Raw genomic sequence first — 19,946 nt, 5'->3', positions numbered from 1 at the left:
GCTCATCTAATCTCAAGAGCGGGCGCGTAGTGCTGTGTGTGTGTGTGTGTGTGTGTGTCTGTGTGTGTGTGTGTGTGTGTGTTGGCGTCTCTATTCAAGTGTGTTTGAAAACGAGCGTGTGCATCTTAGTGCTCCAACATCTTATTTTCACTTGGGTAAGTATTTCTTTAGTGTTGCATTCGCAATTTGAGAGCTGTGAAGAGGTTGGTAACTGCGAGAGCAGAGAGAAGTCATTTGGGACTTCCGCAATTCAAGGCCTGTGAAAGTGTACTCACAGTTTGGCACAATTAGTACCAAAAGGGGTCCCTGCTTGACAAATTAGCACACAAAATGTCAGCCGGTAGTTTCGCACATCAACAATGAGCGCTAGCAAATTAGCACGTATTTTTGAGCGGGGAGCTGGCACATTATTATGAACGAGAGAGCCCGGGCAAATTTGCACATCTGTTGCCAGCACTCCGAGATTAATACGTGTTACATGATGGCTGGTCAGAGCGGGGGTCAGCGTCGAGGGCGGCTGGCGCCACACACGCACACAATCGAAGGAGATGTAATGCACCTTTTGGCGATGGCAGAGCAGACTTTTGCGAGCGCTAATGAAGTCGGGGGCCTCCGGAGGCTGCGGGACGATGGCATTCAATCCTCACGTCACTCATCTTTTCTCCCAAGACTCAGCTGTTCCTCGCGTGGCAGGTTTGCTCACGCTCAATCTCGAAAGAGCGCGCGATTGCGCGTGTTCCCGCGAGTGCGCCCGCGGTGTGTGATTCGGCCTGAGGCTTAACGCGCCGGCAGTGGCAGGTGACAGTCCAGCGTCAAGAGGCTTTAAGGGGGACAAGAGTGATTGCATCCTGGTGAAGAAAGAAAAAAAAAAAAAACGCACAACAAAGCCAAACAAGTCGGATAACGACAGCTGAACGTAAGCTGCTTTCTAATGGTTTCATGTTCAGCTTCCATACGTGAGTGAATGATTACATATGTGAGTGATTGATGACTCACTTATTCACTTTTTTGTGGCGCTTATTGGTCTTTTCAACTGTTCTCTGTTGGTTTGTTGAAGTTGTTATACCTCGGTATTTCATGGTAAATAACACCCTTTGATTTTACTCTGTATTTAATTTAAACTGACGTTTAAACTTTAAGCGAGATCACTATCAAGTGTTAGTTTATAAAATATATTTCTATGAACCAAGTTTAATGCTTTCCTTATATATATGTGTGTAAGGCTAATACACATGTTTCACCTCTGCCACTAACAGTATTAAAGAAGCATGTACATGTGCAATATAGAGTACAATAAAATTTCAATCCTCAGCAAAAAATTGAAATATATGTTAAATCCTTTTTAATAATAACTAATGATAATTAATGATTTTCTTTGAATAATGGTTTGATGGTGGGATATCGCACTACAAAGTACCCTGCATACTTGATGTATAGCATGCCGTAGTCAGATTTCTGGGGATTTTCATCATGACAGAGATTTGCCCCTTGTGAAGCACAGGAAGGTCAGTCTACCGCAAGGGGATCTTCAGATTAATGACCGGGGGCGGTGACTCCCCGCAGGCCTCCATGCATCATGTCCCATTCACTGCCGAACATGTCAGCGACAGCTCCCTTCAGGGAATATCCGGGATATTTATGGAGCTTTTCCATCACTTTTGCCTCTTGCCTTTTGGCTCCACGCTTATTTGCTGTAAATCGGAAGGAGGCAGAAACATTGCAGGGATTTTGGGTGGTGGGTGAAGGTCCTGCACGACTGAGCTACTTCCCATTCATACCTGGGCCACCTGCCCTTAAGACGGCGTCGCTCGCTGGTTGCCATGGCACCCAGCCTTACAGCCCAGCACTATCCTGCAGCTGCACTGCTGGTCATTAGTCACGGAGACAGGCCGTCCGCGCCATCCCAACGTCCTTCCTCCACCAATCAGTTGCCCAGATTACAAAACTGCAGATTCTTCTCAGCCATAGCATATATGCACGAGTTGCCATGGCAACATATTTGACTCCCCTCTCCCAGTGAACAAGCGCATCCTTGAGTGGAGAGGGCTAATTCTATTTTCATTCATGGTTTACTCGGTAAGTATTTTCTTTTAGTGCTGAATTTACTTTTTCTGCTAGTTATTGCAAAGAACTGAATTCACGGAAACATAGTGTGAGTTTGAATTCTTGTTCAGAGCAGCATGTGAGTACTAGAATACATTTTACCATCAGTGAATAATCTCAGTTACAGTCAGTTTAAACTGAATTCATATTTGCATGAAAAACTGCGAAGAAAAATGGAAAGGAAGTCAGATTTACATGCAGCCCGTCCTCTTCCTTTTCTTTCCACGTTCTGCTCCGGGTCTCACACACACAGATCAACGGGCCTGTTTTCCCGTCATGGTGATTATCCAGCTCATAAGTCACTGTGAGCTTTCATTTGCACTATAACTCACACCAGTCCCAATGATGGCACCATGATTCACACACACACACACACACACACACACACACACACACACACACACACTGATGTTCTCAGCCGTAACTCACACACCTGCAATCAGATGGAGCACAACACCAACTGGGAGGAGGATTGGTAGAAGGTTGATATGAATAGATTTCTGTATAATAGTATATTTATAAATATTTATGACATTGTATGTTCATGTTAGATTCATGATTCAGTTTAAACATATATCCTCAAAAATAACTCACTAAAAAGTGACAAAACATTACATTTGCTGTAACGCAGTGGTTTAAAATCTCCTTCAAAATATGATTACAATATTGTGAGCTGAATACTGTGTTCCTGCTCTTGTGTGTTCTCAAAGGTTCACTGTTAGATTCAATCCAGCATGTCCAAGACTCACAGAAAAGAAATCCAATGATGACAAGTTAATGTCCTTATGCTCATTTTTAAACTCAATGAACAGGCCAGTGTAGCTCTGTCTGCTCCCTCGGGGCAATACTGCAATAATTATCTATTAGGTCAAACTGACACGATTCCAATCATCTTTAATGGTGATTCTCGGGGTATTCGCTCTTTTCCAGATTAATGTACAATTTCAGTGAAATTAAATGCCATGAATGGCGGCCCGTTCCCATGCCATTGCTACATAGGCGAAGGACCAATGCGTGAGTACCTCATTATTATCACTAAATGACAGTGGAGCACAAAACATTTTCTCAAGTGTCTTAACAGGTTTACCGTGAATCCTCATCTTCCACCTGCGACATCCGTCCCTCTTTTCTTCTCCTCGTCGCCCTCTTCAATTCTCTGCTGGGGAATGGATATGAAAGGAAATGCTATAACATAAAATAAGGAATCACAGTACATGGGTTTACCTCGCGACAGTGATAAAACGCAAGTTAATGACATCTTCTTTTCCCTCCTGCATTCCCCTTCTGTTCCTTCCTGCCGTGGCCGGCTGCTATTTATAGCTGCTGGGTCCATCACTGCACGGCTCGCACTCTTTCTCCGCTCTTTTAAAAAGCGCCTCGATCCCTCAGTCTTCTTCTCTCTCGCCTCCCTCTCTGTAATCGAATCAATAAACAGGTTTTAAACTTCTTCTCTTTTTTTCGGTTTCGGGGTTTCATCAGACCGGCTGCGTGTCGGACGGACTGCTGAACTCAGCTGTTGACTCCCAGAGTTTTCTCAAAGCGCTTTTCATCTTTTTTTTCTTTTTTTTTCACGTAATTCATTCTCTTTTAAGTCAGATTTCTGTAAATCTTTCTCAGGATCTTCTCCATCCTCAAAGGTTGTTCAGATTTTTGTTTGTTTTCGAGTGTTTATTTTGAAAGTTTAAAAGTATTTTCAGTTGTTTAACATAGAAATGTTCTCTTTAATAATCCCTACCACGGATTTACCTCATTATAATGATATCATCGTAATGATAATACTTAAATAGTGTTCCCTCAGTTGTATATCGGATGGATTGATATATACATAAACTTGCTCTTGAATCCTCATAAACTTTTTCTGATTTGGATTGAGAATCAATTTAATATGAGTAAATGATACCCAATCCCAATCTTTAGATGTAACACATTTGTATTCTGTACAAACGTTGCCTGCCTTTGTTCAGCATTCTGAACCATCTGGTGCTTTATTGTTTTTTGTTCAAATAATTGACAACTTTGAAAGGAGCTGTTTTAAGTTGGCGACACCTTACTTCGCGGTGGTAATTGTGTCGTCTGGATCATGCGGTGCGGCGAAACAGTGTGTATTGTTTATTTTTGTATTGGAGAGGCTTTTACGTTGACAACTAATGAGCATCCCGAGGTGTGAATCACATATATCTAAAAGTTAACAAGATTTCTCAGGCAGGCACAGCATGAGCCTCCCTTCAGGATGCTCTCCCATTAAAAATCAACAGTTAAATATGACGCATTAATAATTATTTCCACCTCTGAGACGATTTGTTTTTAATGAGTATAATTAAAAGCGCCCCGATGTTTCTTGATTTGATTGGCCTTCTCCTGCGCTTTGTCTGTCTTTCTACTCCTCGTCGCATATCTTATTGTTTCCTGCCATGGCTCTGATTCGCCTTTCCTCCACATCTCTGCTCTTTTTGCCCTCATTTCTCTGCTCCCTGCACTCTTGTCTTTCTTTGCTTTCCCCTTATTTAAGACTCACTGAAATCAATGGAGCAAAGTGGAGGAGTGAACCTTTCTGCAGAGGCTGAGTGAGGGAGTTAAAAAAGGGCACTCACCCCTGAACTAACCTTCCGATGTAACTAATGCCTATAATTACACTGACAACTGCCACAGAATGCTAATCAGCTGAGATCCAGACACCTTATCGGCACTGTAAATCAGTTCTATGTCAGCATGAGACTGAGCTGCGTGAAGCCGCGAACACAATAGCACCGTTTTTTAGAAACGATAGCACGGCTACAGCTGTGATTGCTCAATGGACCTTCATGGCGATTATGTTAAGGAAACGTCTGTTATTACAGGGGACGGAATTGTTTGTCGTGAGGGCTTTTTCTCAGATGCTACTTTTTCTATTTGCTCCCCAGGGGGAATATTTGAATCCATTGAGAGTGGCCCTTCCGGAGCAGAAGAATTAGCCTTTAAATTTGCATTGAACACAATCAACAGGAACCGCACCTTGCTCCCCAACACCACGCTGACCTATGACATCCAGAGAATTAACATCTTCGACAGCTTTGAAGCCTCCAGGAAAGGTGAGTTGGGATCAATATATAGTATAAAAGATATAAAATTGTTTTTCAGATGTTTTTAGTTGGAACAGCTCGTTTCCGAAATGAGGAAATAAATGTAGTCATATGGCTCGCATGCTTTTGGGAAACGCATCATCCGGCTGACTGCACTTGAGTGCAAAACATTCAAAACAAGGTTATATTTTTCTGCAAAACCAAAATGTTTTGCTTTTGAATGTTTGTAACAGCTCACAGATTACGTACATCGACCATTAAAAAACCAAAGAGTGGAGACAAAAACAGAAAACCTGTGTCCGATCAAACTCTTTGTCGGCCTGTATGTGCCATTATTTTGAGGTCGCCATATGTTTTGAGCGCAAAACCGGAATAGAATCTGACACTTTTTGAAAACTATGAAAATAATTTAAATTAAGTTTGATTGTTGAGACACATTTTGTAAAAACTCAGAGCATGAAGCTGACTGGTCACTTCTTCCTCTTGTCGCTCCCCACTAGCGTGCGACCAGCTGTCTCTCGGCGTGGCGGCCATCTTTGGACCCTCGCACAGCTCATCGGCCAACGCGGTCCAATCCATCTGTAATGCTTTGGGGGTCCCCCACGTGCAGACCAAATGGAAGCATCAAGTGTCGGACAACCGGGACTCGTACTACGTCAGCCTGTACCCAGATTTCTCCTCCCTCAGTAGAGCCATCCTGGACCTGGTGCACTTCTTCAAGTGGAGAACGGTCACCGTGGTGTACGACGACAGCACAGGTACAGGTACAGTCGGCCGTCTGTCTTCACCTTCCAGCGGCGCTCCTGTCTTTTTCTTTTTCCTGCTCAGTGTGACGCTGTTTTAAAACCTTCGGGCCTTTACACCTTTATAATGTCCAGAAAAAAAGACCAGAGGTACTTGGTGAACTACAAAAGAGGCTCCGCGGCACAGAGTTCAGGGAGTGTTTTGTAACCTGTCGAGTTAATTCAGAAATCAATAGCTTACTGTTCTGCCTCAGTCCTGCAGGTGCTGCCCATGTCGGTCTTCCAGGAGAGTGAGCAGCAGGCCTGGAGAAAAAAAATAAATAAATAGAACGGCATTACCCAGAATGACCCAGTGTCTCTTCAGATTAATGCAACGTACGACTGCGGTATGTGGGGGCTGACAACGGACGTTAATAACACACAGAGACACTTGATTTCTTAAGGGCGGCTATCAAACGTGTCTGTGAGGCATTTGGTCCGTCCTCTGTCTCGTGTGACTCCGCCGAGAGGCTCATAATATGCATTTTAGACAACGAGTCGTGATTTACCTTGAGTGCAGTGATATACTTTTTGAGGGTAATCGCTCCAGAGAAGATTACAATATTCAAATGCTCATTCACTCAAACACAATTTACGGGCTATTTGGCATGATGTGCTTGACAGCTTCATGTGGACAAATTAGACTGAGTTGAGAGCAGGTTTACATTTTAGACAGGTCCCATGATGGATTCCCCCCCTTGCAAATGAATATTGTCTTGGGGTTGACATCCTCAATGAGGTCTCTAAATAGAAATTTACAACTTTTTGTGTGGCTTTTAACAAGCAGCGTGATAGTTTTACTGCTGTGTCGCCTCCTCCATCATCTCTATAACGGGCAATGCAGCCGGCCAGCGCCTGTACAGTAACCTCGGACTGCACACCCCGACGACTCGTCCCACTCGTCACATTATTCTCACTCGTCTCCTTGACCTCTCGTCACTTCCTGCCTCCGAGCTCGGTATGTTAACACCCTCATTCTACAGCAAATCGCCCCAGCGCGATGCCAAAAAAGGTGACCTCCTCGCGTCTCTCTCCCTCTCTCTCTCTCTCTCTCTCTCTCTCCCGCTGTCAGATGGGAGCGGTTTGGGCTGCAGCACACCTGACGCCCCCCCCCCCCCCCCCCCCCCTCCACCCCCCACCGAAAAGTGTGACAGCTGCATAGCCGCGTTGTTTTCCCCCACCGCTCCCACCTGGTCCCGGGCGGTAATCACACAGCTTCATGCTCCAGGGCCCGGCGCCGCTGATTGGAGCCTATCTGACGGCTGGCAGGAAAATCTATCGGAAGGGGGATAAAATATTCACACGCGGCCGTTAGAAGATCCAGGGGGGGGGGGGGGGGGTCTGAAGGCATTAGCCGGAGCCCACAAACATCGACAAGGACAGTGTTTCCTGAACGCTGAGCCGCCTCGACAGTTTTTTTGTTTTTTTTTCTTGCTTAACACCTCCCCAAGTGTCGGTACCGACATAAACAGGGATATTTGGACATAGAGTGAAAATCTATTGGGATTACCTGAGGAAAGCTGCAGGTGCCTTACTATTCCTCCCTACCATAGTACCGTTTACAACAAGACCTGCTTGTTCCTATTTCACACCAATCCCTCTGTAGGCCTCAGGGAGACACAGCCCCACTCACAGTAAGACCATTAAACTGCTCACACAGCACTTCATTTCAACATAAAAAAGGGCTGAGCTCCCCTAAAGTGGTTCCACAAAAAAAAAAAAAAAATCCTATCTCTCTACCTCTCCATCCATTTTTATACCCATGACAAGTAATCATCTCTCCCATCAATCCGGCCTCTTTCATCCCACACTCTAAAGTTCTTTACCGAGGGAGAAACTCATTGTAATCTCATCGCAGTATCTCCCGGAGAGCTTTCTCCCCGAGTGTTCGGGCCGAGAAATGAAAGGTGAAGATTGTAGCTCAATATGTGACGGTGGCGTCCGGCTCCCCCCCCCGGGGGGGGCGAGTTCACGCTGGGCAAACAGAGCTTTCTCTCATCAGAGCACATCTGAAGTGTGCGAGAGAGAGAGAGCGAGAGGGAGAGAGAGAGAGAGCGGTGAGGCGGCATTGAACGCAGCTTTCCATCAGGGTGACATTGAACCTATTCCATGCAGTTTGGTAGCGTGGAAGACAAGAGCAGATTTCCATTTTGGAGTCTTCAATGGGATTGGGAGTTGCTGTAGGAGGGTGCAGATCACGGTTCTTTGGATTTTGCGCTTTTGGTATAAAAAGCGTGCAATGTGCTGGGTTGGTGTTAATTCTCTTGATAGGTCTGTAGCAGTCTGTTTGCTTGCCAAGCACGAGTGGGAGGATCAATAGACTGTGGATTAGGAAGGCGTGCATATGAGCCGTTTTCTGCGGCGAAAACCCGAATCCAGTTGTTTTTCTGCGGCCTCCTCAGCATCGTGGATACTTCAAAATGGCAGCAGATCAAACACGCCATATAGCTGCGTCTTTAAAATGACTTTTTTCACGCTGTGTGTCCTCTTTGTCTGCAGGTCTCATTCGACTGCAGGAGCTGATCAAGGCGCCGTCACGATACAACATTCGTTTGAAGATCCGACAGCTGCCCACGGAGACCAAGGATGCCAAGCCACTTCTGAAGGAGATGAAGAAGGCAAAGGAGTTCCATGTCATCTTCGATTGTGGCCATGAGATGGCTGCCTGGATCCTCAAACAGGTATGAAGCCAGCTGAATGAGCCAGGAGAGCTAACTAAATGCATCGCAGCAGAAACAAACCCTGGGATTGTTTAGGGTTCCCCAAAGAATGTTGTTGTGAAAATTCATTAGTTAATTCATTATTATTAAATTGATATAGGCCTGCAGGGTAATCTGTATGATTTTAGAATGCAATCAATTGTTCCTATTCTGATAATTACTTTTTTGAGAGTTTGAGAGGAGTTAAAAGTATTTTTTTACAATGTCACTTTTAATTTCTTAATCATATAACATATAACAACTATGTTGACACCTGTAATTTATATATTATTTCATTCATCTATTTTACACAATATTTGAATATGAAACGTATCACTTCATAATGATGTGTAATTTATTTGTTTAATATTTAACAGTTTGGGGATCCATTCTATTCATATTGTAAATAGTGGAGAGCAGAGCGCATCCTGAATGAAAAAATAAAACTTGGTTACCTTCAGCCCCAAATTGTACGTATTTTCCCTTAATAGAAACATAGACTCAATACTCAGTTTACTCATTATGTCTATGCTCTGAAACAATAAGCTCATACGTTATAGTTTTCCCTCTAGTATTCCTTCTCTCTTTAACCACTGATGCAAATGATTCAGATTCCTACCTTCTGCTCTCTGCTTTCTTCGTCTTTTTCTACAATATTAGATCTCCAGTGCTGACCTGTCATAATTGAACCTCTCCATTGCACAATAAAGGTTTTTAATTAGAAAGTCTAATTTCGCTCCGAGGCGTGTTAAATTCATTTTACAAAGGGACATTATTTATGAGAATAGTGGGGGTTCTTATTAGACTGAAGTCTTCTCAGAAGCATTCTGCTTATCAATTCAGCTGTGTGTCTATTGGTTTGCAGCAATAATGACTGCGATTGATGGAGAATACTTTGGAGGCACAACAAATAATAAACGGTTTTCGACACACTTCTTACTATTGGTTTTAAGTTAATACGGTGTCCCTTTTTAACCAATAACTCCAATTATGTCTTGTGTTTGTTATCCACAAGTGTCATGATAATTTATTGTTTCTCTTAATAAATCACCAACTGAAAGAGCGCTGGACTCTCAGATATTTATTAGGGTCCGACTAGACAGACTGCAGGCAAAATGAAGAATTAAAATTCAATGAATCTTCACATATTCATTAAACGCTAAATCTATTATATTCACTTGCTGCTTGATGTTCTTGTGTCCCTCCAGGCCCTGGCCATGGGTATGATGACAGAGTACTACCATTATATTTTTACTACCCTGGTGAGTAAACTGGCTCTTCTTTTTTTAAATACTATACTTTTTTTACAGCAATATCTGGGCTTGTTTGTTTTTTTCAGTATTTTTGCAGCACTTTTTGCGTTGCTTTTTGCTGTCAGTCAAGTGACAATACAATTTATTATGACTCAGACAATCATGCTATTATCTTTTCTTTTGTCTGAAGCATTATGAACCTTAACTACAACTTGAAATATGTGCTAGAAAGAATATAAATAACCATGAAAATATGACTCATTGTCATGTAGTTGATTACACATATATATATATATATATATATATATATATATATATATATATATATATATATATATATATATATATATAAAATATATATATTTTGATCAGTTCTGAAAGTTTAAATTGAATTTGTTTTCTCAATTCCTCAGTAACCTTCTCACCCCATGTGGCTTTCCACAACCCCGAGTGTAGTAAACAAACACAGTTGGATACGTTTTATTCTGACTCAGCCAGCAAATTAAGTTCTCCAAAGTTCTTTGATCTTACCACTGCAGAGATTGCTTGCTCGGTTGCAGATCAACAGCCGCGCATCTTTACTGAGCCCAGAGAAGACTGAATGCTCAGATAATAGCCCCGAGCAGATGAGACCGTCTCCCATTCGGTCCATTATAGCTAACAAAATAAATGGCATGCTGTGTTGTTTGGAGCACATTTGGAAGGTCTGAGTGGACCGGTGCACAGGACACGTAAGAACCCCGCCCCCCCGCTGTGCGTCCTCACAAGAACCTGACTAGATGAAAAGGAAGCGAGTGACAGCAGGTGTGTCATTGGCAAAGAAAGAGAATGGCGATTTCGGGCCCTCTGTCGGTACCATGCCGCCGCTTGTCGGGGTGGAAACATGCCGACGGTAACATCCGCCAGTGTTTGGCCCGGTCGGAGGCCGCCGTGCCGGCCAAAGCGCCCGTATGCTGGTGCCGAGCCATCCATTCGGCTTTAGGAGTAGGACGGCAAAAGAACATTGACCGTGGCGAGCTCATCCTGCGTCCATCACCTGCTGTTGTTCTGTCAACTGTGTTGTTGCATCCCAAAGACATCTGCCTGGTGAGACGCCAGACATGCTGTATATGCAGGACGATCGGGTTGTCCTTTCACTCCCACATGATAGATGGCAGTCCACCAAAAGCCGGCCCATAACCTTGAAAACATTGACCTCATCAGGGCTGCTGCCTCAGCACGAGATAAAATAGCGAATACCCTCTGCAATTACCCGGTAAGGCTGCCACTCAAATGTCTGATGTGGATCATTGAGGACAGGTGAGAGAGGAAAAGGTGAACGCGCAAAGAGGACGAATTCATTATTTTTGCAGCTCAAACGCTTTCGTCTTTATGCATTCAGGACCTTTTTGCCCTCGACATGGAGCCGTATCGTTACAGCGGAGTCAACATGACTGGGTTTCGCATACTGAACACAGAAAACTCTCAGGTGTCGTCAATCATTGAGAAGTGGTCAATGGAGCGGCTGCAAGCTCCGCCTAAACCGGACTCAGGCCTGCTGGATGGATTCATGACGGTAGGCGGAAACTGTTTTATGCTGCTTACGTAATGCAAATGTTATGCTGTGCCAGCAAAAAAAAAACATTTTTATAGCCGCAATTCATTCTGCTACGTGGAAAATGGCCGAGTCAATCTGAAAGCGTACGAGCGGGCGCAGCAACCTGTGGTGGTTTGATGTACGAGCACTCGCGCGCACGGAGGGATCTTCACGGAGCAAATGTGACTGTGAATGTAACAAGAAAATGTAAATGAATGAGCACGAGTTGTCAATCAAAAACCTCCACGCGTCAGTGCACCTGGAGGTTTGATGGGGGAGGGGGTGGGGGGCCACAGGAGCAGCATGTACGTCCTCTCTCCGTGTTGCTCGTGGGCCGCCGCTCATGGGTCTAAATGCCCCGTAATGAGGCAGTGTGAATGGTAATAGCCGTTTATCTACCCTCCTGCCTCTCACAACTCTCCTCTGGGAGCGTGGCCAAAATATGACAATCTGTCAGTGTTCATGCAGAGAGAGAGAGGGAACAAATTGGATGGGAAATTATGGCCTTGGATTTTTAGGATGGCATCCAAAGAATTGTGTGATAAGGTGAATTGAAAGTGGAAAAGGGAATGGGGTTCTTCACGGACATTCAAGGTCCCTCTCTGGGTGTTGTTGTAAACGGTGAATTTACTGCACCTGCCTCGTATCGCCTTTCCCTTGAAAAACAAGCGGGATTTCTTTCCTTCTTTCAACCAGCTTTTGTTTCTTCTGGCCGGCTAAGACGGTGCATCAGTAATGTCCGTAATTAAATAATTCTCTTTTCATCTTATACTTTAAGGATGCTTAAGGCTTTTTATTGAAAAGTCACAGCCTTAACCCACATTATATAAACGTGCAGAGCGAATACAGCTGTAGATATAAAAATATCATATTCATCTCCCTTAAACAACAGTATGTGTATTATTGTTCTCGTGTGTCAAACCCAAGCAAAGCAGTTGCTGTATACATGCACTAAGATTAATGCAATGCACAAAGCGGTTAAATAACTTGATACATGTTTTCCTCCACAGGAAATTGTATTAGTGGGGAATGTTGAATTGATTTATTAGCATTGCATTAATCATTTTTGTCAGATCCTTTACTATGTATTGACATATCTCTCTGGACTAGAACCGACGTTAAATAATGAATAATGCGTCCAAAGGCTACTGCAAGCCTGATGAAGCACTTCATTAGAGTGCTATTTTTATGAATCCCAGCTGTGATGTATTTTATTCTTGAGCGTATTTTGCCATAAGAGGATTTCTTAGAACGCGTCAATGGAGAAACACCAGAACCGATATTAAAACATTGTCACTTTATTGGTAAATTAATGTATTAATAGTATCCGCTCTGCTGGTGAATTTGACCAATAGCACACACCTACATTATAAAGGTACGGATTCAGATAATATTGACTTCTCTGCAAGTCAAATGCATTTAATTAATTAAGAGATCTGCCCGATATGAATGCTACCGTGGTCGTGGCCGAAAAGCCACCTTGAAGGGTACCATATAATCAAAGCGGCCTGCAGCAGCCAGTCACTGACCTTCCCCTCGCGACCTTCCTTCCAGCCTTTCATTTCCCGTCTCTCTCTCTCTCTCTCTCTCTCTCACCTTTTTCCTCATTCTCTCCCACACAGAAGCCTTGCTGGGCACCGGGCTTGTTTGTGCTCGGTGACCAGGCAACAGTTTTGTAGCAGTGGTTACCAGGACAACACCATCCATGTCACCTTGTGATTTCATGAAGGATTGATTGACTGAGATGGGAGGAGGAGGAGGGGGAGTGGGGGAGGGATGGGGGGGGGGGGGTGAGATGGCAGCAACAGGAGGCGATTGGATGAGGACGAGGGGGAACGAGCAGGAGAAACGGGGGCGGCGGCGTTACAAGCTTCGAGAGGTGCATGCGATGTTTTATCACGCCACTTGGCTCGCGTTAATGCCTGGTAGTGTATAATCACCGTGACACTCGGGAGCCTGGTCGAGGCCGAGCGTCGCCTCTCGGGGGCGGGATGCTTAACGAGAAGCCCCTCCTCGCGCTCACACGTGTGCGTGTGAACGCGTGTGTGGGATCTTGTTGGGTTTATGACAACTTTTTTAATAATACCCGTGTTGATCTCTACTTGAATTAACAGCAGTTATAGCTCCACAACCTGTTTAATGATAGATAGATAAATAGATAGATGGCTGGATAGATAATCTGATGATTTTCATCCCATCTGTGGATAATTATTCCCTGCAGCTAATGAGCTATTTGGTTTAAATGTGTATTTCTGCATTTTCCATTCTTTTAAATTCACTAGGATTTAATTGAGCAAAAGGGAGGAAAAAAAAAATAGTTTCCCAGTCGTACGCCTCGAAAATGCTTTAGGGACGGATATTTTTTACATCTGCATCATTTCATTTATGTCTACATTTTATTAAGCCATAATTACCACAACAAAGGGCGGAGTGTTCTACTTTGCAATTCTGGTGTAATAGCTCGTAATAATGACTCTCTTTTTAGTGGAGAGCTGTTATTTGGGTAATATGTTCAACATGATAGGGTTACCGCTTTAGTTGCAATGGGACACTTTTAAAAGCATGCTAGCACAAAGTAATTGTCAACAAAACAGACTCACGGATACTAAAGGTACTGACAAAACAAAAGGGAATCTTCAAATGTGACATTTTCTTTCGGTTATTGCTGAGACATCCTTAAACCTTGTATGGTGTTCATCTTTTGCTACTCAGCCGGTGTTTTGTGTATTTTGGGGGATTTTAATTCAACACAACCAAACAATCATATGTGAAAGTACTCATCAGATGTGTACTTCATCCCAATTAGAAGCAAGGTAAACAGCAAATATGGTTAATATTGAGGAGCTCAGCCCTGTTTTTCCTCGTTGTTCCCGACATGGTCAGCTTCCTCTTTAGGAGCTCCTGTGATGAGACATCAGCGTCCACTGAGTCCCTGAGACACGTCCAGGACAACTCTGTGGGGGGACGTGGGGGGGTTACGGTGTGCGGTCGATGAAAATGTGGTCTGATATATGTTCTTTGCAGAAAATCATTGTGTTATTTTTGTTTTTGATCAAATATGATTGAGAATGATGAAGAATGACTTCTCTAATGTTTTTGCTCCCGATCTTTCTCTACCGTCAGCCAGCCTTTCCTACATGGGATACAAAGTGAATACCCACAAACAATCGTTTGACACGAAATGACACATGCTGGCTTCCATTTCACTATACACTTGCAATATAAGATCATTTTCTCTTCTGTTAACTGTGACACATTTCACGTATCAAAGCAAACTCTCCACCTGTGACGTGTGAGCGATGATTTGTGAATCTGCAATCCAAGCAGTGCTGGAAAATTACTTTTGCCAAACGGATCCCTTCATGTGGCACAAAATGTGTGTGTGTGTGTGTGTGTGGGTGTGTGTGTGTGTGTGTGTGTGTGCATTTACATAAAGGCGACATCGGATCAATGATTCGGTTGGTTTTCCTCCTCATCATCATCATCAACAGTGTGTGTGGTTGACCTGTAAACGCACACACTGTACACAATCTTCATTGTGTACAGGTCAGTTCATAATAACCTACATCGCCACAGGTTATTATGACAATGATTGAAAAATATCAGGGTGGCTTTTTCTCCTAGTATTACAAAAAAAAAGTACTCTCACTGTGAACGCCAGTACGTTTTCTACCCGACGTTCATACATCTTGAATAAGTGATGCTGCGCTCGCTGTAAGAGAAGCGGGGAGCGGCCTGCAGAGGGGATGCACGGGCGGACGCGGCGAGACGAAGGGAGGGAGCAGATACGTCGCTGAATTAACAGGCTCTGCTGGGAGTGGAGTGGGAGCCTCCCACGCGGTGCACGGAACAGAGGAATCTGCTCGACGGCGGCTACGGTCGGGTTAGAAGGTGTTCTGCCGTGCGTGTTTACATACAAGCGTGTGTTTGTTTTTTGCGCTGCGTGTAAGTGTGAAGCACATACTGTAGAAGGATTCAGTTCCTCCACGTTTGGTTTGGAGACTTGGCAAATGGAAGTCAGAATTGGCTTTCACGTGGTGGCATACTGCGGCAGATTCTTCTCACTCAAGCTGGTCCATCAATACATCAGCGCCCTTTAGCTGATGTATTACTATTAAAGCACTTCGTCGGGAGAATAGTTCATTTGTTCTTAGATAAATGTATTGGTATTCCACGCTTTAGTTGGGTGTTATCGCGCCCTGCTTCTCCACCGCTTTGATGGAGCTGTTATTTCTTGGAGCTACGTGGAACGGCATGATGCTCGGACGTTGCACGTATTACAAAAAAGTGAACAGACTGCACATCACACAGGTTCACAGGTCGGCTGCATCCATTAACGCGATGTGATCTCCCTCCCTCTGATCCCAGTTGGCAGAAGAGAGGGCCTTTTAGAGACCTCCACTGTTAAGAGCAGACACTCGATGCCCTGTGCCGGGCACCACCAGCTGGGCTCGGCACAGAATCAACATTATTTACACCGTTTGCTCCGTGGAAGCCTTATGCGAGCGGAAAAACCGGCGGAGAGATGGAGACACGGAACTTGATCAAACACACTTTACTTCAACGTCTTGTTTGTTCGTCGTCTTAAAAGAAAAGATTAAAAAAACTACAGCGAAAGATGAGGGGGGGGGATTAAATCAGTACAAGACAATTACACAAGCAGACACATGACCAAACAGATACCTGACAGCGTCCTTTGAATTGTAGAAGCTTTGCTACTCTGGGAATTATAATGAAGTGTGTGTAGCTGATGAAGTGAGGGGAGGAGAAATGCGTGGCTCTTCTCTAGCTGAATGTGACTGGAGGTTGATTTAATATGAGCAAAGAGGATCATTTTAAACATCTACTTAATCTGATTTAGGTCAGGCAGAGTGGTCCTAATTAGGCCGGAAGTCTACCGTCTCATTAAGGGTCCGGTGGGACACCTCCGCCCAGAGCATTCTCAACCCCTTTGGCCACACTTAATAAAACAGTTAGGCGTGTATCACATTGGATGTTTACCATCTGGACTTGGCAATCACGTTGTGCCAAATGTGCTTAAATTGTTAGCGGTAATGAGAAAATGGTAACAGAGAAAACGTGCCACACAAAGACAGCGTGGTTAGTGCGTGATGGGAAGGATGTACGCGGCCACTCGTTAATGCGCCAACTATCTACCTCACCCATAAATGTCTTCTGGAAGGAGGAGCTCAGTGCAAGTGAGTCGAGCAGGGGGAGTGACGGGGGGAGGCGGAGAGATCCTGCCATTCCCAAACCAAAGAGGGCGAAAACAAAAGGAGAAAACAACACAGCGTTTGAATCATTTTCCGTTCACCCAGCTAAATAATCTCCGTTTGGACTGAATAGTACAGTATGTTTTTCATGTAGTGCAGGTACACTCACGTGTGCATATGTACAGCAAAGCCACCCACCCACACACACGCACACACAGACCCACACACACACACACACACACACATACCCCCACCCCCCCCCCACCACTAAAAGAATAAAATACAATTTTAAGTGGCAGGCAAAAAAACAAAACACTTACCTGCCACAGTGGACGTCAGTGCAAAAGCTGTAATTGCCAGGACATTTTTCGCCGCGCTAAAAGGGCTCTATTGACGGGGATGTAGGTCCATCGGTCCACCACTTTGGTCTAGACTGAAAACAAAGGGTTAATTGATGAACCCTCTTCTCCCGTCGGTGTGGATGTGAATGGTTGTCTTTCTGTGCATGCACACAGTCTGAAGTCCTGTCCAGGCTGCCTTCCCCCGACCCCCGACCCCCGACCCTGAACAGGATAATCGGTTAAACATCATGGAAGTGATGGAGAGTTTGCCATGAAAATCTACACACACACACACAGTCATGGTCACCGGAAGGTACAGTGGCTTGTGTGATACTCTGAGTCACCACAAGATTTGTGGGTTTTGAGGATACTGATTGGATAATGAATAAATTTAATTTGGACATTTATGCCTCTCTGGGAATGAAATTTAATAACAATATCATCTTGCAGCAGGTACAAAGTTAAATGAGGAATTGAAATAATAAAAAACCTCTGGCTTTCTCTCAGAATTACACCAATTCTTATAGGGATACATTTGGTTTGCAAAAAAGTGTTTAGTAAAGCAGCAAACAGAGGAGGCAGCACGAGCCGTCTGTGCACCTTTGAACTGGTTCATTTTTCAATGTTCATTTTTCAAAGAAGGTTTTGTAAATATTCAGATTATCTCAGTATTTGATAAGATCAGCGTCCATTAACCACCATTATCATAATATATTATGTAATAAATGTATATAGAGTTCAGCTCACTCTTTCACCACTCCCACAGGAACTGGTGTTTGTCACTCTTTTAAATGACAAATACTGTTGTGTCGTTCTTCATACCCCCCACCACCCCCCCCTTTAAAGTGCTACAATAAAACCATGAATGTGCTTTCACATAAATCCCGCTCCATCAATGGATGTGCTGCCAGGGGATCTTCAACTGGAAAAAAAAAAAAACTTGTAAAAAAAGAAAATGCAACGAAGCTCCTCCGTTGCCTCAGCATGTGGAAATGCAATGTGAGAAAGGGGATTAAGCCTCCGACACACACACACACACACAAAAAAGAAAGAATTACAGTTACTACACTGGCGAAGCTCTGCGTGAATCCACACTGAGCAGCACTCATGCACAGCTCAGTGGAACCGGGGAGGTCGGCAGAGGGAGACGGAAATGGATTGTGAAAGGTTGGAACTGAGGAGGGACGGGGGCAGAACATTGGTGGGCAGACAGAACGCCGAAGACGACGAAGGCCTGAGTGTAAAAGTTATGGACAGAAAAAGAGATTCACCCGGCGACTTTTACCCCCCACCGAGATGATCTGACTGCGCGCTTTCCCGCTGCGAGGCCTGAAACGGCCGTAATACAGCCCATAAATCACACATGTCACATTTCAGTGTTTTTCAGCTTCTTGTCTTAACGTTTTTTTGTCCTCGAAGTGAAAGACTTCAGAGTTCTCAGTGAACTGGCTCTATCTTTTATTCATTTCCTTGTCATTGCCCAAGGTCTTGAGCACCAGTACCAGGAATACGTTACGTCTCACATTAGAATTGAATTACGCAGTAATACTAAAAAGATCAGAAATCATAACAATATCAAGGCAATTTTGAAACCTCTGTAAACGGTGTGCTTCTTGGACTTAATAAAAAGCAGCAGTGAATGCTATGAATTTAATACTAAATATGTGCATGCAATTATACCACCGGTGTCCACCATAATTTGCAGATAAAAGGAAGGCAGCGAGTCACTTACTGAGGCGTAGTTGAGGTTAGCGTTCGCCGTAGTTTCTTACAGGAAATCGTCTACTTGACAAATGACAAATTTAATCCCTAAACATAATCAAGTTTAGAAAAGTCAGTAATGTATCTGACAGCAGAAATTGGCACTCGAGTGCTGGCACCGACTGTGCGGTGAAGCAGCGCGAATACATTCAAACTATGGAATGAAATGAATAATTACCTCCTTCTTCCATCAAATCATGGAACCCCGTGGGTCCGTCTATGATCTGAGGGCAAAGTGACTTCGGCTCCAAGAAAACAATGAGCTTCTCTCTCTCTCTCTCCCCCGCTGACACTGTCTCTCTGATGCTGATGGCAGTGCTGCCGGCGTGAGTGTGTGTGTGTGTGTGTGTGTGTGTGTGTGTGTGTGTGTGTGTGTGTGTGTGTGTGTGTGCGTTTGTGTTGTCGGTCTGTGCCTGGCAGCTGCAAGCCAGTGATTCATGGTGAATAACAGGTCACTGCTAATCTCATTAGGGCTAATCAGATGTATATGATATGTATAAATAGTGGAGTTCTTCTGTACACGAGCAGCGGCGATACCCGTCCATCTCATGCAGGAAGTGATGGTGTGTGTGTGTGTGTGTGTGTGTGTGTGTGTGTGTGTGTGTGTGCGTGCGTGCGTTTAGAAGAGTGCTGGGTGAGAGGCCGGCGGATTGGGACGAGATGAGAGGAGAAAGGGAGATGACTTTTTATCGGTGGAATTATGGAAATATGCACATGCAGGTGGGAGAGCTGGCGTGAATGCTGATGCAGCGAGAAAAAGAACACGTTTGCGTAAACACACGCACACACACGTACACAACATCTAGTTGAGTGCAGTTTGCAGTCCACCGTTTCTAATTGAGGAAACCGCACGTAAGCATGAGAAACGAGGCGTGCCTTTGGGGAGGATTTAGGTCCGGCACTATTCCGGATAGCACGCGCGTGCATGTGCGTGCGTGTGTGTGTGTGTGTGTGTGTGTGTGTGGGGCGCACCCATTTTGCTAATACGTTTCTGCATATGTGTGTTAATATCTGCATGTGTCTCACGTGTCGTGTAGCTACGAGAGAGGCAACGTGCAGAGATGAACTAAGACACGGACGGCAAAGGGCGGCAAAGGGAGATGTAAGGCGGAGAAGAAAAACGCTGTGTGGGTCATTAAACGGAGGAAAAGGGCATCTG

At 44.3% G+C, this 19,946-nt stretch overlaps 1 protein-coding gene across 2 annotated transcripts in view; it reads left to right on the top strand.

Moving 5' to 3' along the window:
- The window catches only part of LOC120807737 (glutamate receptor ionotropic, kainate 2), a 48,554-nt gene that overhangs the window by 9,582 nt on the left and 19,026 nt on the right, over nt 1-19,946 (top strand). The window contains exons 2-6 of one of the 2 annotated variants that reach the window (XM_040160054.2): nt 5,004-5,171; nt 5,663-5,920; nt 8,444-8,625; nt 9,852-9,905; nt 11,278-11,451. In XM_040160054.2, the coding sequence (XP_040015988.1) occupies nt 5,004-5,171; nt 5,663-5,920; nt 8,444-8,625; nt 9,852-9,905; nt 11,278-11,451 (836 nt within the window). Of the gene's footprint in view, nt 1-5,003; nt 5,172-5,662; nt 5,927-8,443; nt 8,626-9,851; nt 9,906-11,277; nt 11,452-19,946 lie in introns of both variants that reach the window. The other variant, XM_040160053.2, reaches the window with a different exon arrangement.

The sequence above is a fragment of the Gasterosteus aculeatus genome, chromosome 18 (genome assembly GCF_964276395.1).
Source record: "Gasterosteus aculeatus chromosome 18, fGasAcu3.hap1.1, whole genome shotgun sequence".
Lineage (NCBI taxonomy): Eukaryota > Metazoa > Chordata > Actinopteri > Perciformes > Gasterosteidae > Gasterosteus > Gasterosteus aculeatus.
Note: the sequence above shows the minus strand (reverse complement) of the source record. Positions and strands in the feature narration are given on the sequence as shown.